Raw genomic sequence first — 21,604 nt, forward strand, 5'->3', positions numbered from 1 at the left:
CTTGGTCACAGATTGATAATTTCGCACTTGATTGTAACATGAGGTAGTTGAACCCGGTGTGTGTTAATCTTCTGCTTGCCTCACTGAGAGGGCTTTGGCACTGACTAATGATTACACAGTGGTGTTGATCTTGTCCTGGGTGAAAGCTGGCCCAATTAAATGAGATTTAGCTGCTGGATGAATGGTCAGCTTTGGTGGAAGTGCTAGCACATTTACTCATCCAAAGAGGGATCTAATCAGAGCCTTAGATATGTAAAAGAACTACATGTTTTATATTTGATTTGGACTATAAAAACAGATGTTAGAGGACAAACTTAAATTGGAGCTTATTTGAACAGTCAAATGTTTTACATCTCTGGCTCTGATTTCTTTTCTCATGTTTACAAAGCTACAAAAATAGAAGGTCTGTGGTGGCAAAATCTGATTAGCAAATGCAATCACAGCCCTCTGTTTTTGTAGCATGTGTTTGTGTGCTGATTTTGCTTTCGTGGGTATCATTATCTGGTGTGTATGTGTGTGTGTGCACACATCTTCACAGGCCTCTCAGCAAAGCAGTCCTCAGGCTGTGTGGGTTGTTCCTGCTCTCCGTCAGCTGCACGAGATCACCCGTTCTTTCATCAAGCAGACCTATCAGAAACAAGACAAGGTAACACAGACTCATATGTGCAAACAAAGAAACAAACATCATCGAAAATGATCCACTGTACAGTCAGTGTAGTGTTGCTATGATAACCTGCCCCTGCCTCCCCACAGAGCATCATCCAGGACTTGAAGAAGAACTTCGAGATCGTCAAGCTGATCACAGGATCCCTTGTGTGCTGCCATCGACTGGCCGTGACTGCTGGGGGAAACAACGGCCTCTCAAGCTCAACTCTTGTGGATGGACGATACACCTACCAGGAGGTTTGTCTTTTTTTTTTGTTGTTGTTAAAAGGACAGTTCACCCCAAAATTAAAACTAGATATTTTCCCTCTTAGCTGTAGTGTTATTTATCCATCTAGATAGTTTTGGTTTGACTTGCAGAGTTTTGGATATATCCGCTGTAAAGATCTCTGCCTTATTTCCATTATAATTTAACTAGATGGCTCTTGACTCTGCAGTCAGGTTTTCCATTAGGTTGTCCATTAGTCGCAGAAAGAAACCCACCTCAAACTCCATTCAGTAGCTGCGCCTCACTGTTATGTCAACACGGACCTATCTCTTGTAATGCTGAAGTCACTGGTGCACTGCTGCTAGCTGTGCTGTACCTGCTGGAAGTTTGAAGTAGTTGAGTAGCAACTTTGTAACTTACCAAGTTAATTTGTAAGTGTAAGTTATCCATCACGCCAATGAGTTTTTGTGAAATTGGAAGTTATTTATTCCTGTGTTTTGAATAACAAGGCTTGTGTGAGGACACGTTCAGACCACTACCACTTCAGACATGCAATGATTCACCAACTATTGGTGAATTGTTGTATACTCAGATAACACACATACCTTGTTGTGAGCAGTTTCAAGTAGGAACTATTTTCTTTCTACCAAACTACACCTGTCAGCTGTATCACTGTGCAGAAGAAAGTGTGCATCTATTCATAGAGGATAGGTTTCAGCTCAGCTGTGGCTTTCACAATATGGCAAGAAAAAAAGAAAAATCACAGTGCAGCTATTTTGATAGATACTGCAATTGATTCATGATTAGTGGGAATGATAATTTTTGCGTCACAATTTTCATTTTCGCTTAAAATCATTATGATGTGACACTAGTCTATACTAAACAAACATGCAGTGCTATAGTATTTCATTATAATGCTACTTTGTCACACATTTCTCCTTTATCAAAGAATCACAGCTTCTGTGATTTGGATATTGCTCTTTGCTGTATTGTGATTTCCATAATATTTCAATTAACTGTGCAGCCCAAGTTCTATATATACTATATCAGAGAGAAGTCAGACATCTCTATGGCTGCCATTTCCAAAACCTGCCAACTATCTAGATGGAAAAAATAGCACTACAGGAAAGACTAGTTAAGTTAAGTTAAGACTTTGTTTTTGTTTGGGTTTTTTTTATATATATTTCGCATGTCATTTTATTAATCATCTTTACTGTTTTATGGAACTGCATTGCAACTCATAGAAATGATTTACTTATTATGTAATTTTTCAGAACTTGACATACACAGGAAGTAATCAAAAATGAGCTGCACAGTTAACCAGCATGTTGACAGTGTGTTTTTGACAGTGTGTGTCTCTTAATCTTGTTGTAGTATCTGGACAGCCACTTGCGCTTCCTGGCCTTCTTCCTCCAAGAGGCCAGCCTCTACCTGGTCTGGAACAGGGCCAAGGAGCTCTGGGAGTGCCTCGTGTCGGGGCCAGATGTTTGTGAACTTGACCGTGAGGTATGGAAACAGTTATGCAAATGCAACCTGTGTCTTTAGGCTGTTTGTTTGTAAATGCGAGCACCTTTCTCTGCTTGACTGCTCAGGAGGAACAAAGACACAGAAAACATTTTCCACTCACTGCATACTCTGTCTTTTGTTTAGAGCAGTGTTCAAGGCAGGTACAAAAACATACATGAAAATAAATTTTAAAATGAAACTTTTACCTTACACTCTTAATGTCAATACAAAAGTTGCAAAGTGATTCACAATGTAAACATTAAGAAAAGTTACAAAGGTTAACAAAAGCATGTTAAGAAGTTTTTAAAATGTCATACTCAACTACTCGTCTTTTTTCATCCACACCTCATTATTCCATTCTGTTGCTTGATGCTCTGAGTTGTCAGCCCCTTACTACCATTTAGAGGAAGCACCCTGTACAGATTAGCAGTCTAGTCTGAGTGTGATTTTGTTGGGAGCAGTTCCTGTCAATCTGACTGATTGAATTTGTTGTACTGAACCTAAGCAATGTACCTATGTAATCTGGCCTTTGCATAGTTCAGTGTACACATCTAACACATTTTAACTAAAAGTGGCATCTGCAACAGCTACTCCTTATTGAAAAAAGGCAGATTGTCTCCTGAAGAATGCACAACTCAGTGCACCCTATGTCCTGTATCCAAAATTCAGTTTAATAATCTTACACATGGTATGTTTGCTTGTGTGCAGATGTGCTTTGAGTGGTTCACCAAGGGACAGCATGACCTTGAGAGTGATGTTCAGCAGCAGCTCTTCAAGGAGAAGATCCTAAAACTGGAACCCTATGAGATAACCATGAATGGTGAGGGACGCTGCAAAGAGATGCTCTATCAGCTATCACTGTGACCGTGTGATGCAGGAATTAACATGTGTTCTGTCTCTCTCAGGTTTCAATCTGTTTAAGACGTTCTTTGAGAACGTTAATCTGTGTGACCATCGTCTCAAACGCCAGGGAACTCAGCTGGTCAGTCCTCTTTCACATTTGTCTGCATTTTATTTTTACCAGTGATGTCCTAATTTTATGTCAGTTAGAGCTGAAATGCACTGAAACTATGTAGAGAAGTAAATCACAGTTTGGTTGACATTCATGCTTAATGTGTTATGTGGTCTGATTTCAGTGTGTAGAACGCCTTGACCTGGCAGGGATGGATTTTATCTGGCGCATCGCCATGGAAACCCCTGATGAAGAGATAGCCAATGAAGCAATCCAGCTCATTATTACATATAGCTACACTAACCTCAATCCCAAGATGAAGAAGGTAAGTGTGTGAGCATTGACTCCTGTGGCTCACTTTTCCAGCAGTCCCTTCATGTATGTCTCATCATCTGAGAACAGCAGTGGAGCTTAAGATGCTGCCGTCCTATTAAAAGCCATTATTTTGCTCTGACTCAAGTGATTTTATACAAGTGTATTAGTAGTGACATTTACAACAAAAAAAGGTGTAGGCTTGAGCTATAGCATATAATGCCTGCCTTTTATAAAAATCAATAACATTTAACAAGCTAAGATTAAACAACAAAACAGACAAAAAAACATCTGACAAAAGATACTAAAATAATAAACTTGAAACCACATATAATATAACAGTAACTTTTCTTCCTCATAGGATTCTGTGTCTTTGCACAAGAAGTTCATTGCTGATTGTTACAAGCGACTAGAAGTAAGTTTTGCAATATGTTGCTCTTATTGAGTGATTGTGCCATTTCAAAGAAATCAACACCTGATGGTTAATTTCTCTTTCTCTCCATTTCTCAGGCAGCAAGCTCGGCCCTGGGCGGGCCTACTTTGACACATGCTGTAACTAGGGCAACCAAGATGCTGACAGCCACTGCCATGCCGACTGTGGCCACATCTGTACAATCACCATCCAGGTACAGAGGGGGGTTTGGGTAAGAACATCGTTACTAAACCTACTGAAACATGTTTGTTTAAGAGTGTTCCTTCTTCTAGGTCTTATTAACTATTAGTCATAGAGAGTGAATGTTACTTAAGGCTACTACAAGGAGCTTTCATATTTTGTTAGTTCTCAAGGCAACTGTAGACAAACTCAATCGTATTTCCACCCCCATAACCACAAAATATAACAACAAAAATAAGATGAAGTAAAGAAAAATCTCCTCCTGCTTGTTTTTAACTGGCTAACGCAACTTTTCCTCAGAAAATGTAAACATATTCTCTTCTGGTCTGAGTCTGATTTCAAGGAAAATCTGACACAGTGGCAGACATTGAGAATAACTGTGCAGAAATGGCCGATGTTCTCACCGATGGTCTTGTTTGCTTATGTAGGTCATATTTAGGCATCAACATTAAAGTGAGACCGTTTCATTTCCAGTTAAAAACTCCTTGTTGTAGTTTTAACTATAAAATACACAAGTAAAAACATTTTTGTTTGGTCTCATTGAAACTTCTGTGTTTATATTCATCTCTAGATCAACTAAGCTGGTGATAATCGAAAGACTGCTGCTATTGGCTGAACGCTATGTCATCACTATAGAGGTATGCTCTATCCTCTTGACTTTATGATATGTTTGTAATATATGAGAAACAAGAACACAGTTAGAGACACTATTTCTGCTTAATAATTTTTAAATCAGCCTGCAAGAAGGGGCATCAGTGACTTTTTTTCATGTCTGAATATTTTTTTCATTTTTTGTGTTTGTTTCTGTGTAGGATATGTACTCAGTTCCTCGCACTATTCTACCTCATGGGGCTTCGTACAATGGACACCCTGTCACTCTTCACATCACCTACGAGTCAACCAAAGACACTTTCACCTTAGAGGTACTGTAACACTCTTCTTAGTGCCCTGTGACACACCTTTGTTGTATAGAGTGGAAATGACCTTGCTCTGTGCGCTTGTGTCCTGCAGACCCACAGTAATGAGACAATAGGAAGTATCAGGTGGAAGATTTCTGAGCACTTGAGCTGTCCAGTGGATAATGTCCAGATCTTTGCCAATGACAGTGTGGTAAGTCTTAAAGTCTTTTCTCCAGGAGTGTGTTTATTGATTTCAGAGAGTCAAACAATTAAAGATGAAAGGGCATGATAGACATACGTAGCCTCTACCGTCAACACAAAACACGTTCTCCACACTTATCGTGAAAAAATAAACAGAGAAACACAATAAATATATGATAAGTGTAATAATGAAGAGATAATGTCATATCAAACACTAAAACCTACATGGAGATGTACCTTAGGATTTCAGTCCATGGGAGTCTGTAGAGATGACTTTGTAGGATCTGGGCCCCGTCATCTTCAATTAAGTCCAGAAAGGGGTCAAAAAAAAAAAAAGAAAACAAAACTTGAATGGTTTCTCTTTGAACTAGGCGCTTAGAACTTCTAAATGGATAAGTTTCATAGTACTCAGAAGCAGCTTTAGTAAAAGGGGCTGAGGTTGTATCCCAAGAATGCAGCAAATAGGTTCAAAGGCCTTTTATTTAAAAAATAATTTTGATTTCTTCTCATGCTTTGTTTACAAGTCATTAATAAAAGAACAATCAAAAATACAATGGAAGTGTTAATGTTAGTCTGTCAGTGACAGGGACTCCTGTGTTCCGGTGTTTCTTTTGTTTTAAAAAATACAATTGTACCTGTCACTCCCTCATCAAAGTATTTTACCCTTCTCCCTATCATGTGTTTCCCCTGAAGCCAGTACTCATTACAAACTACAAATCAGTGCACAGTAAATTCTTGTAGGCAGGGTGCCACCTCCTCTTGGTGGTTTGCTTCATTGTGTGGCAGGGGAAACACAGCCTCAATCAACCTCAAACCCTATTCTTCTCTCACCCCGTCCCTTCACTGCTCCTCCACCATGTTTTAGTTGACCATGAATCGGGACCAGAAGCTGCTGTCCCAGCTCGGCTTCAACGATGAGCAGAGCCTGACCGTGAAGAGCTCGGGCACCGGCACTCCATCAGGCAGCTCCGAGTCCTCAGCTTCTGCCTCCAGCAGCTCCAGCTCAGCTGTCTTCAACTCGGCCTACGCCTTGGAGCAGGTACGAGCTCAGACATGACAGCACATTTACACAGCTGTGGACACACTCAGGCTGACATCGGTTCTGACGCTTTGTGTCCATGTTTTTCTGTGTTCAGGAGAAATCCCTGCCCGGTGTGGTGATGGCTTTGGTGTGTAACGTGTTTGAGATGCTTTACCAGCTGGCTAACCTGGATGAATCCAGGTAAGTACACCTTGCTGACAACTTTAAAGAAAAAACTGTATTTGTCAGTGGTTTATGGTGTTACTCATTATGCCATTGTGATGCCATCTGTCTGTTTTTAAAAACACTGCTATGAAAGTGTCAAAACATAAGCACCTTTTACAGAGCCTGTTCAAGGCAGGAATGTTGTGCCTTTAATCCACCTCGCCATCTGTATAAAAGTTATGGGCACAGATGGGGGCCAGTTTGGTTCCTCCTGTAATCTGCTTGCAAAGGTAGTAACAGCTGTAACAGTGCCAAACTGATGTTTGTGTAAAAGTTTAATCTGGTGCAGCGGGACACGATACTGTTGGATTCCATGTTCACTGCTGTTTCTTTAAATTACGTACTTATTCCACGCATGTCAGTTGTGTTTAAGCAGAGACGGGGAAAGAGATGAATGGACTGACACAGTGCTGTTTGCTCTGAACAGACACACACACACTGACAGGCAGGAGGAGAGAAGTCCTATCCACAGATTATCATGCAAAGATCTTTTTGACTTCTGCAGAAGAAGTGATGGTCCGTTCATCCAGGAACACATAAAAAGCTTTACAAATTTATGATGCTTATCTCTACGTGTGATTAGAAACGAGCAGACAAGCAGAATTACTTGTTACCCAGTGTGTTGTTGTGTTGCGCCTCTTGATTCTGCAACGTGGGCATGCTCTGTAAAACAACATCCTGAAATGCTTTATGCCAATGCTGTCAAACACCGGCATACATAGAGCAAATATGGTGTAGTCAAGCCTTCGTTGTGGCAGTATTGCGGGTTGTTTATCTGATGACAAATAATTTTCTCCTGGAACTTAATGCTGTAAGATACAGAGTTCATATTCATGCTGCCCAGCTCTTGTGCTGACAGGAATATTTCAGAATTAGTGCGTTAATTACCTAAATGTTCAAATGATTAAGCCTGATGTAACAGTGATGATGGCACAACCTCAGGCACAGGCTGCTTTTTCATTTTCTTTTTTCCCTTTCTTTTAATAATCTGCAGGATCACTCTTCGTGTGAGGAAGCTGCTGCTGCTGATTCCAACAGATCCAGAGGTGCAAGACGCTCTTGACAACTTTGTTCCCAAAGAATCCAGTGTCTGGAGCCACCAGGTACATCAGACTGCCATGGCTGAATGTGAAAGCTGTTAATTTTCTGCCTTTCAATTTTCTACCTTTCTCTTCTTATGTGCTTTTGGTTTAGTTTTTGTTTTAGTGCTTTTGGTTTGGTTTTTGTGTTGTAATAAGTCTATAGACGTCTTGCCCTCTCTCTCCTTCTCCTTCATCAGTCTCTATTATTTTCTAAACTCTCTTTCTTCCTCTTTTCTGTAGAAAACACTGTTCCAGGGCACAGGCTCTCGTTCCCCATCTATGGCCTCCAAGCAGCAGCACCAACCCAGTGCCGCATCCATCTTGGAGTCCCTCTTCAGATCCTCTGCTCCGGGCATGTCCACCTTCAGAGTGCTCTACAATCTGGAGGTATGCACACATGTGAACATCGTTTTCTAATATGTTACACCTATTCTCAAACTTCAGTAGTAGATGAGTGACTTTGACATCTGTTTCCTCCCACTTCTCTCTCTGTGTTAGGTGTTGAGTTCAAAGCTCATGCCCACATCGGACGATGAGATGGCCAAAAGTAGCAGCAAGTCCTTCTGTGAGAACTTCCTCAAAGCAGGAGGCCTCAGGTAATAGAGAGAAAAGGGCCGTCACTGTCTGGTGTTTGCTTTGTTCCAGGGTGGATTGTGTCAACAGACTTGTCAAGCTGCGTTACATACTGGCACACATATGCCACTAAGTATATGCTTTTAACAAAAACACCTCACAGTATTTGTTTTATTTTGGTTCTTACAGTATTTCTTTGTTTCCTCTACAGTCTGGTGGTGAATGTTATGCAGAGAGACTCCATCCCATCAGAGGTGGACTATGAGACCAGACAAGGAGTCTACTCAATCTGTCTTCAGTTGGCCAGGTGCGAAACGCCTCTCTTGAACACACGCACATATTCTGAGACACATACCATCTTAGACTTCATACTCAACTGGCTATGTTTGCAGGTTTCTTCTGGTTGGCCAGAGCATGCCTGCTGTGCTGGATGATGATGTCATCAGGGATGGCGAGGCACTTTCATCTCGTCCATTTCGTAACGCCGGACGGACTGGGAGACAGCTGTCTCTTTGTGGAACTCCAGAGAAGTCCTCCTACAGACAGATGTCTTTGTCTGAGCGCTCCTCCATAAGAGTTGAAGAGATCATACCTGCAGCTCGTGTTGCTATTCAGGTATTCAGCACAAACACTTTCAATACTGAACTGAAACAAGACCACCATTTATTCAGCACACACATTTATCTTGAGTATTTTTCTCTTTCTCTTTTCTAGACCATGGAGGTGAGTGACTTTACCTCCACTGTGGCCTGTTTCATGCGTCTGACCTGGGCAGCTGCAGCAGGCCGATTGGATTTGGTTGGCAGCCCGCAGCCAATCAGAGAAACCCACAGCCTTCTGCCGCAGGGGGTCCGCACCAGAGTCAGCAGTACAGGTAACGCAGAAAACACATGTTTCAGGGTTCCTACATGATAAGGAAGTGTATGGAATTTGATTTTAATCATTTCCATTTTCTAAAATCTAAAATTCCAAATTTCTAAAAATAAATTGAAGATACAGGCAAAAAGGTGCAGCCAAAATGTTTACCACAGTGTGAGGGAACACAGGCCAGAGCAAGCTAGATGCTATCAAAAGCAAGACAAGAAATATGGCATGTGACTGAATGCACACTCCTCTGCAGAGCTTCCTCTATGCCTGTGCGTCACAGCCTGCAACGCAAATCTGTGATGTAATTATCAGATAAATAAAGAAACTATCTTATCTTAATAAGGAAACTATGATTTTATAGCTGTGTTCATTGTCATTTCAAGGGACACAGTGAATAAAACAAGGCTGCACAGACACACATTAAATTTTTTTTTCCAACTTGCTTTCAGTTCGTATTTGTAAAAGAGAAATATGGGTGGAACAGTAATGTGATATGATTTATTCAATATGTTAAGGGAAAATAATGGAAATGCACCGATCAACAGGAATTGGCCGGCTTTCAGCTTGACCAGCCATGACCGGTAACTGGCCGCTCCGTGTCAGATATCTGATTCTGTGCCAGTAGAATTTACATGCATGTGCTGCACAATGGTTCACATTATGTGCAGCAATAGGGACAGTAACATCACAGCCATATTCAACAGCACTGGTCACAGCCACACACACGCCAGCGTGTTGTCAGTGCAGAGGAGCAATAGACTCTATGAACAAAATAAAGAGGAGGGAGACAAATCGACAAGGAGATGGAGCAGCTTAGCAGCTGACAGTGTTGTCATACAACAGTAAGCTCTGTAGCTCCTCAGGCTTATGTTAGCTGGCAACACACTATTGCTCATAGACTGTCAGTTAAAATCGTAGCACTGTCGTAACAACCTGTGATGACCACATCTCCCCAAACAGTTACTCATCAGGACTTGTTTAGCCTTGTTTTTTTTCCACTGAAGTTGTTGCACCACGTCAATTTCTGATTGTTCACATCTGCCTCCACATGAGATCAAGGAAGATCACTAGGTGTGGTAAAAATCCTGTACAACCTCATTCCTGATTTGTCCCATTTGTTGCCAACAGCTCATTGTCAAAGCATTTCCAGTGCCACAAACAAAAGTTAAGTAAATAAAAAAGTGTGACAGATGTCTTGTGTTTGTTTGTAGGAAGTAACTGCAGCTCCAGCAGCGAGGGTGAGACCACGCCAACAGCTTTGCATGCGGGGATATGTGTCAGACAGCAGAGCGTATCTATCAAAGACGCCATCATCGCTCGAGAGGCTCTGTCACTGCTGGTCACATGTCTGCAGTTACGCTGTCAGCAGCTATGTAAGATTTAAACACTACAATTACTTCACATTGCCATTATTATTAGTCCTCTATGTAGTGACAAAATACCATAAGATCTACATTTTCTTAAGTATGTAGGTTGTATAATTGCTGTGTGTGCCCGACTTCTACAATGATACTAAATCTTCTGTTTGGTTTCTCTCTCCAGCTTCTTTTTACAACCTTCCCTCTGTCAATGATTTCATCATCGATGTTTTGCTGGGATCTCCCAGCGGAGAGGTAAACAACACCCTGTTTTTGTTTAATAGACTCCATAAAAGAAATCTATTCCAGACCTTTTAGTGTGTGTTTACACTTACAGTCTCTGTCCCTTCCTTGGTCAGATCCGCCGTGTAGCATGTGATCAGCTCTACACTCTGAGCCAGTCTGACACTTCAGCTTTCCCTGATGTCCAGAAACCCAATTTGTTCCTCCTCTCAGTCGTTCTCACTGCTCAGCTGCCACTATGGAGTCCTACGTCTGTCATGAGGGGAGTCAACCAGAGGTAATTCAGCATCAGACGCAAGATATATACATGACTGAAATTTTAGCAGAGATTTTGTTTTGATGATGCTTTTTCTTCTAGGTTGTTGTCCCAATGCACTGAGTACTTTGACCTAAGATGTCAGCTTCTGGATGACCTGACTAGTAAGCTAATAAATTCCCCTTAAACTCAATTTTTTCGATACTTACTTGTAAAATATTTTCCCAGATGTGAGAATGGATGTAATAGAGAGGTTATAACCTCCTGTTTCAACCATTAAAGGCCTGCCTTGTGTTCTCTCTCTGCCTCCTCCAGCATCAGAGATGGAGGTGGTTAAAGTGAGCGCGGCCACCATGCTGGAGGACGAGATCTCCTGGCTTGACAACTTTGAGCCCAGTTGGAGCTCTGAGATGGAGACCAGCGAGGCAGACAACATCCTCCTGGCAGGACACCTCCGCCTCATCAAGACCTTGCTCTCGCTCTGTGGCAATGAGAAGGAACATCTTGGTAAGCGCATGCAATGATACATGCACACATATCTGATAGGGCTGTAAAGCAAAGTTTCATCACGTAACAACAATATATATATTCTTCAGACAAAATTTAATATTTGCTGATATCATCAAGTCTGCCATGATGCCATTTCAATTGAATTCACAGGCCTGAGATCAATATTAGGCGATATCATATTCCTATTTTCTGCAGTTGGCAATAAAAGAAAAGAAAACGCAAATAATTGTAATTGATAATAAATGATAACTTTATAGACAAGTTTTTTTTTTCTTGTCATTGTTATTACCTTAAGTAATTGCATTTTACATTGCATAAATTAGCCTAGCAGCTAGTGGACTTTTCCTCTACGCATAGCTTAACAAATTACATGTATTAATTATACTTGTTGCTTACTCAGTGCTGGTTTAAGTCACTGCTCCCGACAGAAAACCAGGACTAAATTTCTGCCTGCATGCACATTTTTTAGCCTAACATTGACGAAACAGAGCAGTTAATATTGCCGTAGCAAGAATAAGTTAGCGGGCTGTACGCCCTCCAGGTTCATTGTGTTTCCTGAGTATTTTATCTCGTAATGGCATTGTTTGCATACATTTCCATACATTATGATTTAATCCCAAGAGAAAAGACTTTTTCTGCTTTCCATTATCTGCCTGGTACTAACATTGTTTGAACGTTTAAGAAGGAGGTGCACTTGGCTAGAAACAGTGTTGCAGATGTACCATGGGAATTTCAAAATAAAGGCGTATGCTAAGGATGACTACATGGATCAGTGTTCACTTTGCATCAGTGCTATTGGATTGTTGATTATTGATTTGATTCATCATTCCAGATGAATGAATTGACCCCTAATATTTGCACCCATTAAACATGTTTTGGTGTTTATTTGTGTTGAGAGAACTAAATTTTAATGCAATGATGTACACCTCTTTTCTTCAGGTCCTTCTCTGATCCAGCAGCTGTTGGATGACTTCCTGTTTCGAGCATCGCGCATCATCATCAACAGTTCAAACCCCACACCTTCCCCAGCCCCCAGCCATGACTTTCACCCCAAGTATGGCATCTTAATGCTATTTGGCAGTTACATTTTGTTTTCTCTCTTGTAAAACTCAGTAATTTTGGAGCAGTAGACAAAACACTGCAAATCACTGCCTTAATCTTTTGTGATGTTCTTTATGTGTGTGTGTCTGGTCAGGTGCAGCACAGCCAGCAGCCGCCTGGCAGCCTACGAGGTGCTGGTGATGCTGGCAGACAGCTCTTTGTCAAACCTCCGACTGATCACCAGAGAGCTAATGTCCATGCACCACCAGTCTGATCCTTCCCTCTGCAAGGAGTTTGATGTAAGACACTGACTGACATAATATTCCTCAATAATAATATTTGTCATTGCATATAACTGTTTCAGCTGTGAAAGTAATTGCTTGTGTCTCTCTCAGTATCTACCCCCTGTAGAGAGCCGCTCAGTGTCAGGTTTTGTTGGGTTGAAGAACGGTGGAGCCACATGTTACATGAATGCTGTGTTTCAGCAGCTCTACATGCAGCCTGGCCTACCAGAGGTACACACATTTTCTATGAGCTGTTTACCTTCTGCAGTCACCAGAGGGCATCTGCTCTTTGAGTCCAGTCTCACACAGTGAATCCAGTAACGGTGAACTGTATGTTTGGTTTGAAGGCTTTCCTGTCTATTGAGGATGACACCGATCAGCCAGAAGAGAGCGTCTTCTACCAGGTCCAGTCTTTGTTTGGTCACCTGATGGAAAGCAAGCTGCAATACTACGTACCTGAGCATTTCTGGAAGGTAATAGACAGTTCTGTTTGTCAAGAAACCAGAGATACTCTGACTGATGGTACTTTGAATTTCAAGTGTTATTGCACAAGAGTGAACTTAGTTATTTACACAGTTACCTGTGGAATGCTAAAGATGCCATATAAAGAATAAATATGTTAAAAAAAATACATTTGGAAACAATTATTCTTTTATATCTTCTTACTTGTCTTAAATTTTGACATTTATTTATCCTCTTATTTATTTCTTTGTATTTAAATATATTTTAACTGTATTGTTTTATATAAATTAATCGATTTTTCTGTGTATTTTTCTTTTATAAAATTTGTATATAGTCGTTTATTTTGTCCCATTATTTTTCCTTATTCTTTTAACCTATTGTTTTTGGTTTTCCCGATTGCTTCTGCTATTCTTTGAAGATAGACAATAAGATCAATCAGACACAAAGAGGACTAATCACAAAGACATCCATCTCCTCCATGATGATGTCTTATTGTCTGCATGACTGTTGCATGACTGATTTGAGAGCATATTGCCTAACTATCGTCCATGTGCAAATGTCTGTTGCAGATCTTCAAGATGTGGAACAAGGAACTGTACGTAAGGGAACAACAGGATGCTTATGAGTTCTTCACTAGTCTGGTGGACCAGCTTGATGAACATCTCAAGGTAAACTCACGTCCCACACTTTTTTTTTTTAAATACCAGCTAACCACTTAAAGTACCTCATTGTTATGATGATGTGATTAATGATGAAACTGCTTTTCCACCAGAAAATGGGTCGAGAACAGATCTTCAAAAACACATTTCAGGGAATCTTCTCTGACCAGAAGATTTGTAAAGACTGTCCTCACCGGTAAGTAAGAGTAGGTTTTTTCTCAAAAATGAACACTGTTGTTTCATTTTGAGACACATCACAGATTATGTTTTTCAACTTTTACCTTTTTGTTATGCAGGTACGAGCGTGAAGAAACCTTCATGGCTCTGAACCTTGGAGTAACGTCTTGTCAGAGCTTAGAGATCTCATTGGACCAGTTTGTCAGAGGAGAGGTGTTAGAGGGCAGCAACGCCTACTACTGTGAGAAATGCAAAGAAAAGGTGTGTATAGTGCTGTGTATGTTGTTATTCCACCACCCTGATATCATGTGTACTTACAAGTGTTTATCTTGTACTCACAATGTGTATATGTGTTCACGTGCACAGAGAACCACAGTGAAGAGGACATGCATCAAATCCCTGCCCACCGTTCTCTGTATTCACCTCATGCGCTTCGGCTTCGACTGGGAAAGTGGACGCTCCATCAAATATGATGAACAAATTCGGGTATGACGTATTTCTAATTCTAACATCACAAATCTCCATTCACCTCAAAACCCAGAAAAGTAAATATGATTTATGTGTATTCTGTATTGCTGGCGCACAGTTCCCCTGGGTGCTGAACATGGAGCCGTACACTGTCTCTGGAATGGCTCGTCAAGACTGCAGCGGAGAGGGCAGCGAGGGGCGAGGCGATGGCACCTCAGGAGGGTCACCCAGAAAGAAAGTCACAATCTCTGAGAACTATGAACTTGTGGGAGTTGTTGTCCACAGCGGTCAGGCACATGCCGGACACTACTACTCCTTCATCAAAGATAGACGGTAAGAGACCCTGTAGTGAGAAGCTGCACCAAACATTTATTTTTTACATGATTAACCTAGCATTTATTTTTTTAATTAGGCAATTAATCCAACAATTTATTTACCCCCTCAAAAAAATACTTGTCATTACTTCAATATTTTATTCAATCACAGTCCTAAAAAAATAGAAGTATAAAGCACATTGAAAGACTGATAATGGTGGCATATTTTAAAAGTTCTCAAATTCCCACCCTGTTTAATAAACTCTATTTGATTTCGCATAATCAGAAAAACACTGGTCCTTAAATTTAAAAGGAGCTGTGATGTGTATTTATTCACTGTGTCAACCCTTTCCCTGAACTCAACAATCAGTATTTTTGCTTAAGTACTTGACTTGAAACTCAAAATGGTCAATGGATTTATTTCATCACTGTAGTAATATGTGTGATCAATGGCAATGTATTTTTGCATCAGAGTGGGCCAAAGAAAATAATTGAAATGAATTACAGGTTGTAACAATAGACTATGACATTAGTTTCATGGTTGATAAGTAAACAGAAAGAATTAAACAGCCAGATAACACAGTTAGATGATGATGGTGTAACAGCAGCGGTTCCAGACATCACTTTTAAACATTAATAAAATTTATTATAAATGACTACAATAGAAACATGTTCCACATGTTTATATTCCTAAGATATCGTGCTTGGGTACCAACAGAAAGTAAACAAACATGGCTATCTTGCTGCTGAAGGAGGGCAGAGCACTCGATGCTTCATCTCATGTGCTCATGCAGAGCAGGTGTTCAGTTGTGAAAAGACCCGCCCACTTTGCACAGCTTGTAGTTGTTGCATTGAGGTTTGTTTGTTGCAGCTTCTTCTCAAAGTGAATCCATGCTCTGACCGGTCACAGCAGTTCGTTGTGGCATATCAGTGCACATTATGCAAATTAACATAGTTTGGTTATCAGTAACACAGATTACACTGATGAACTGTCCCACCCCTAGTGAGAACTTGTCCTCCCTAATGTTTTAGTCTTGTGTTTATGCATTGATGAAGGTGTCAGTAGATTTTGTCATAGTTTTTGTCATCATAAATTACTTTTTTAGTAGTTGTCTCGCTTTTTTTAGTGAAAAACAACTATAAAATAAACAGCTATAAAAAATTATTAGTAAACAAAAATTAGCACCGCACACCTCACTCACTTGAAGGGCTAATTTCTGAAAATCAGCATGTATGGTCTCATGTGCTTACCGGAGCTGTGTGCTGCTCTCTGATTGTATTTTCCAGCTCCTGTTCCTACTTAACATAAGAATCATATAACCAGTGACTAGTGACATTAATCTGTTGCCTTAGCTTTCCAGGCAGATTTTCGAGGACCTCCTCAGGGCACATGAATGCAGCATCGGACTTTGTGTGGGCTGTCCTGGTTTAGTTTGTAAGCATCTCCAGATGTCTGGCTGTGGAAGGCAGGAATGCTCATTGAAAAAGTGGATAAAATAATATCTGGCACCCTTCTTTTAACTCACTCGGTTGTTCCTATTCATGCTTCAGACTACAACAAAGAGAGTTTGTTCTCAGGACATTGATCACACCAGAAAATTAGACACATTCTGGAGCTGCTTTGACGTCACTTATTCTTTGTTTAATAAAGTTAAAATATCTAAATCTTGTGAGAGATTTCTGCCCCGTCTGCAACAGTCACATTTTTTATTATGGATGGCTTTGTTCTTTTCGGTATTGTTGATTTATTTTTTATTTAAGCATGTGCTGAGTTCCCAGTTGTGAGATAGCAAATTGTGGATTGGAATCTAATCTGACATTTTTATTCTCCCTCCTTTGCCCTCCCTCCCTCTCTGGTTGTTATCTCTTAGTGGTAGCGCCCGTGGACGTTGGTACAAGTTCAACGACAACGTGGTTGAGGAGTTTGATATGAATGATGAAACTCTGGAGTACGAGTGCTTCGGTGGCGAGTACCGTCCCAAAGTTTATGACCAGTGTAAGTGACACACGTAAAATATATGTCTAAACGTAAAGATCCTGTCAGACATAAAAAGGCAAATACAAAACAATCACAAGAATTCATGAATATTCAGATATTTTAACGTGTGTGTGTGTGTGTGTGTGTGTGTGTGTGTGTGTGTGTGTGTGTGTGTGTGTGTGTGTGTGTGTGTGTGTGTGTGTGTGTGTGTGTGTGTGTGTGTGTGTGTGTGTGCGCAGCCAACCCATACCCCGATGTACGGAGGAGATACTGGAACGCCTACATGTTGTTCTATCAGAAGATCAGTGACCAGAACTCACCTGTCCTGCCTAAAAAAAGCAGAGTCAGCATCATGAGGCAAGAAGCTGAGGACCTTACACTGTGAGTGACCCTCCCTCCATTAGTAGTGTTATCCTGATACCAGGATTTTAAACTTTGATACCATACTAGTCCAAAAAACGACACTCAGTACTTCTTTGGATATCATGGCAAAAAGAAAAAAGGTCCTTGGCACACAAAGTATGACCATTTCTTTCTCTTTTTTATTATTAACAAGCTGCACACAGTGCTGGTACAGAAAAAGTCTGACTACAGTCTGGTTATGCAGCAAGCCCAATTTCAGGCTGGAAAATAAAGACTGAACTGTACTGAGGCTTTGTGTGAGCACTTAAATCAACATTTTTAGAATTTTGGTACTTTTTATACGATCAGATGTTCGTATTGTAGGGTTTTTAAACGTGTGGCATTAGAAGTATTGATAGTTTTGACAACCTCACTCCATATACTATATTTAGTAGCTTAGAAGCCATCAAAAAGTTTGGAAGTCTGTATATACTACACATCTGTGGCATTCGATCAAAATAAATACAATAAGTAAAGAAAAACTATTTCAGGAATGCTTTCGTTCACATAATGGGTTTTGAATGAACGGCACTGGTATTGGTACTGGTACCATAATTTTTCTAACCCTGCCCTAACAACATCCTATCATCATCTATCCCATGTCTCTATATTTCCCAGGTCCGCCCCATCCTCTCCTGATGTGTCCCCGCAATCCTCGCCTCGCCCCCCCAGGGCCAACAATGACCGCCTCACCCTCCTCACCCGCCTGGTACGCAAGGGAGAGAAGAAAGGCCTGTTTGTAGAGAAGATGCCTGCCAGCATCTATCAGGTGAAGTTGCATCAATCATCAACTTTGAGAAGTAACATGGAGGCCAAATGGATGGATGGATGTCTGTCTTTATATCAGCATTTGTTCTGTTGGTACCAATTTTCTTCAGGCTCATCTAATGTCTTCGTTTTATTCTGTGTAGATTGTGAGAGATGAAAATCTCAAGTTCATGAGGAACAGAGACGTCTACAACAGCGACTACTTCAACTTCACCCTCTCCCTGGCCTCCGTCAATGCAGTACGTCCTTCTGCTGTTTGTTTGTGCAGTAGATGCAACAAGTCCCTTTTTTCACTCATACATCTTACTGTAACTGTTTTTATTTTCTTCATTTTCAAAACTCAAACCAGTCAAATTTCTACTTTGCTGCAAACCAAAATGTTTATATTTCCAGACAGAACTAATTTATTCTGTAACATTTAGTGAATTTGTTTGATTTTCTTTTTCCTTTTCTTGATTCTCTGTAATGTTTCTTTTGGTTCTTTTCCCCACCATGAATGCATGTTTTAAGTTCATTTTGATCACATAAGTGCATGCTGATCATTCAAACATTGTGAGTGTAATTGGGTTGATTGCGTCTAATGAAAGCCCCACACTGAAACTACCATGGAAACTGAATACACCATTTATTACAGCAATCTAACTAAATCTATTCTAACTAAACAGCAATCTAACTAGATGGCTTTCAGTTATAGATGTTTTGTGTGTGTGTGTGTGTGTGTGTGTGTGTGTGTGTGTGTGTGTGTGTGTGTGTGTGTGTGTGGTGTGTGTGTGTGTGTGTTATAGACAAAGCTGAAGCATCCTGATTACCAACCTATGGCCAAAGAGAGTCTTCAGCTGGCTGTTCACTTCCTGTTTCACACCTACCTTCACACCAAAAAGAAACTCCGGTATGTCCATGCAGAGATCCACACCCGTCAGCAATGAACATCCTTCATAAGCAGCAGTGTTAGACCTGTATTACATCTGTGATCTCCTACAGGGTGGACACAGAGGAGTGGATGGCGACAGTGGAGGTGTTGCTGTCGAAGAGCAGCGAAGCATGTCAGTGGATGGTGCAGTACCTGGTTGGACCGGAGGGACGAGAGATCACCAGGTCAGTGCTTGTCGGCCAGCCACTTAACACACGGACCTATAACATATTATGTATAGTTTGTTTTTGGTCACATATGTCATACATACTGTGAGAGAGTTTAGAAACAGCAACTTGTCATGCAAACTAGAGGAAGAACACTGCTTAATTTGTTTAAGCTAATTACAACAGATCAACACAGCTTTAACTCAGTTGGTTTGATGGACAGTTTCTAGTGAAGACAGGCAAAAAAAAATGCAGTCTTACGCAGTTTCTGAAACATCAAGCATGGATATGCTGTATGTTTGTAGGGGCCTTGGCTTTGATTTAACCACTGCAGCATTTTTTGTAGCTGTCCCAGTGATATGCGATACTACACTTGGCAGCTCACAGAGATGCTCCCTCATTCTAATCAATACACATTGAACTCTTTGACCGGGGTCAAATAATTCCACCCTCGTAATGCTGCAGCAGCCATTAAAGCTTCACTCACCCTCAAGTGCACACACCTACGTACTCAAGCAACACCCCATCTGATCCTCTGAAGTGCTCTTGAACATGCTCACGATTACAACTGCACTGACATCACAGGGCTGTACTACAAAGCAAGATTATTGGATTAGAGATCATTGGGTCTTTTTTCCAGGATGTTCACTCGTCATTATCACATATTAAATTCAAACAGATTCAGTTGTTTGCAGCACTGATATTGATTATCATTTTATCTCCTCCAGGGTTTGTCTCTTGGAGTGTAGTGTAAGGGAGGTGAGGGTGGTGGTCGCATCCATCCTTGAAAAGACTCTGGAGAGCGCACTTCACTTCGGAGACCCAGGACTGGACGGCCTGACCGACGCCCTGCTTTCCTTATTGGACAAAGATGTTCCCGAGAATGTGAAAAACTGTGCACAGTACTTTGGCCTCTTCAGCAACTTTGCTCAGAGGGTAAGAACAACAAACAAGTAGATTTAGACTTTTCTATACTCTTTGATGTTTGAAGTACAAGCATGAAATAAAATGACACTTAGATGATTTACTCGGTGTTTTGTCTCCCTTCACTCTCTCAGGGTTGCGCTCCTTGCCAGTTGTTGTTGAAACACTCAGCGTATCGCCGGATGCTCATCTTCCTGTTGGGACCCAACAGGCAAAACAACCAGGTAGAATTGCATTTTCTTTTGTCATTGTCCCTCACAAAATAAGCATCCACAAAATGATTATAATATAAATGAAGTTTTGAAATGTGAATTGTTTTTTAAATTTTGATCTAAAAATAACAAAACGTTGATATAAAGGAATTGTTCAGACTATTTGAAGTTTGATATTCACTGAATTACCTGCACAGAGGGACACCAGCATAGAAGCTAAACAATGAACTACAGTGAAAAGTGTCAGCACCAAAAAGTATTTTTGATGCTTAAAAAACATCCACTTAAAACAAATAAACATTAGTTAAAGTGTACACTATAAATATTTTCACTGCTTTATTTTGCTGTCAGACAGCCTTTTTTGAAGGGAAACCATCATTATACAAGCCAAATATCATTCTCTCCAAGCCAACCAAACTTCAAAGGCAAAATTAGTAACTCTACCTTGCAGTCATGGGACTTGCTGGTCAATTGATGCCTTGACTCCACTCATGTAACAGCAGTTTCCTGACAGAAAATGCTGTCTGACAGCAAAATAAAACAGTGAAAATAATCTAAAATTAATAGCTTTAATTGCTCATAACAGTCCTAATTTTTGTGAGTGAAGTTTATTCAAATCTTCCTCTGTGTGTCTGCAGAACCGGCGGTGGAGTCCAGCTCAAGCTCGAGAGTTTCTTCACCTCCACAGCACTCTGGCCCTCATCACTCTACACTCTGACCTCAGCTCCCAGCGGACGCAGGGTGAGACGTTCAAATCAAATCTTGAGTGTTGCAGAGTTTATGTTTTTGTATGATCCAGCTCTCATTTTGATTTCTTGATCTCTCACCTGTTGTCCCATGAAGCTCCAGGAGGGTTTAAACTGCGTGTGACTGGCATCTCGTCCTCCACTCGGCTCCTCCCCCTCCACGCAGACATCCTGGCCTCGCTCTTCAGTCCCGAGGGTCAGCCTTACCTGCTAGAGGTAAAATACGGAGCAAAAACTTACAGGATTTTCAGACCTTGATTTGCCACAGCCATTTATGTGGGGATACAAAAGAACTCGAAAGTCCACTCAGAGCCATAACTTATTTATTGACAGATGTTGTTGTTGATGTCTCTGTTATTGTGATTATCCTCCAGGTGATGTTTGCCATGCGAGAGTTGTCAGGTCCTCTGTCTCTGCTGATAGAGATGGTGACCTACAGTGCGTACTGTAATGAGCCCTTCTCCCTGGGTGTGCTGCAGTTGCTCAAGGTAAAAAAAAGCCTCCAAAATGTCGAAGAGACAATTGTCAGAATGTACAGAATGTCAGAGCACATGTGTGGAAGCCTATTTACCACCAATGTGATGAAAAAAAAAGATTATCTAA

The 21,604-nt window shown here is 40.8% G+C and overlaps 1 protein-coding gene across 2 annotated transcripts in view; it reads left to right on the forward strand.

The window, feature by feature from the left end:
* Positions 1–21,604, forward strand: part of usp24 (ubiquitin specific peptidase 24) — a 40,180-nt gene that overhangs the window by 13,301 nt on the left and 5,275 nt on the right. The window contains exons 17-60 of one of the 2 annotated variants that reach the window (XM_084722711.1): positions 539–646; positions 754–903; positions 2,246–2,377; positions 3,086–3,197; positions 3,283–3,359; positions 3,514–3,654; positions 4,003–4,056; positions 4,152–4,285; positions 4,826–4,892; positions 5,067–5,177; positions 5,266–5,364; positions 6,220–6,393; positions 6,491–6,576; positions 7,595–7,703; positions 7,923–8,069; positions 8,181–8,278; positions 8,467–8,562; positions 8,648–8,870; positions 8,970–9,129; positions 10,334–10,495; positions 10,665–10,735; positions 10,840–11,000; positions 11,082–11,143; positions 11,295–11,486; positions 12,429–12,543; positions 12,685–12,829; positions 12,926–13,045; positions 13,162–13,287; positions 13,846–13,944; positions 14,049–14,131; positions 14,232–14,373; positions 14,479–14,598; positions 14,699–14,913; positions 16,766–16,890; positions 17,112–17,253; positions 17,893–18,043; positions 18,186–18,281; positions 18,828–18,931; positions 19,024–19,137; positions 19,848–20,055; positions 20,178–20,267; positions 20,894–20,996; positions 21,099–21,217; positions 21,376–21,489. In XM_084722711.1, coding sequence (XP_084578837.1) covers positions 539–646; positions 754–903; positions 2,246–2,377; positions 3,086–3,197; positions 3,283–3,359; positions 3,514–3,654; positions 4,003–4,056; positions 4,152–4,285; positions 4,826–4,892; positions 5,067–5,177; positions 5,266–5,364; positions 6,220–6,393; positions 6,491–6,576; positions 7,595–7,703; positions 7,923–8,069; positions 8,181–8,278; positions 8,467–8,562; positions 8,648–8,870; positions 8,970–9,129; positions 10,334–10,495; positions 10,665–10,735; positions 10,840–11,000; positions 11,082–11,143; positions 11,295–11,486; positions 12,429–12,543; positions 12,685–12,829; positions 12,926–13,045; positions 13,162–13,287; positions 13,846–13,944; positions 14,049–14,131; positions 14,232–14,373; positions 14,479–14,598; positions 14,699–14,913; positions 16,766–16,890; positions 17,112–17,253; positions 17,893–18,043; positions 18,186–18,281; positions 18,828–18,931; positions 19,024–19,137; positions 19,848–20,055; positions 20,178–20,267; positions 20,894–20,996; positions 21,099–21,217; positions 21,376–21,489 — 5,457 coding nt within the window. The remainder of the gene's footprint in view (positions 1–538; positions 647–753; positions 904–2,245; positions 2,378–3,085; positions 3,198–3,282; positions 3,360–3,513; positions 3,655–4,002; positions 4,057–4,151; positions 4,286–4,825; positions 4,893–5,066; positions 5,178–5,265; positions 5,365–6,219; positions 6,394–6,490; positions 6,577–7,594; positions 7,704–7,922; positions 8,070–8,180; positions 8,279–8,466; positions 8,563–8,647; positions 8,871–8,969; positions 9,130–10,333; positions 10,496–10,664; positions 10,736–10,839; positions 11,001–11,081; positions 11,144–11,294; positions 11,487–12,428; positions 12,544–12,684; positions 12,830–12,925; positions 13,046–13,161; positions 13,288–13,845; positions 13,945–14,048; positions 14,132–14,231; positions 14,374–14,478; positions 14,599–14,698; positions 14,914–16,765; positions 16,891–17,111; positions 17,254–17,892; positions 18,044–18,185; positions 18,282–18,827; positions 18,932–19,023; positions 19,138–19,847; positions 20,056–20,177; positions 20,268–20,893; positions 20,997–21,098; positions 21,218–21,375; positions 21,490–21,604) is intronic. The other variant, XM_084722713.1, reaches the window with a different exon arrangement.

Source organism: Lutjanus erythropterus, chromosome 7, assembly GCF_056507025.1.
Source record: "Lutjanus erythropterus isolate fLutEry1 chromosome 7, fLutEry1.hap2, whole genome shotgun sequence".
Lineage (NCBI taxonomy): Eukaryota > Metazoa > Chordata > Actinopteri > Lutjaniformes > Lutjanidae > Lutjanus > Lutjanus erythropterus.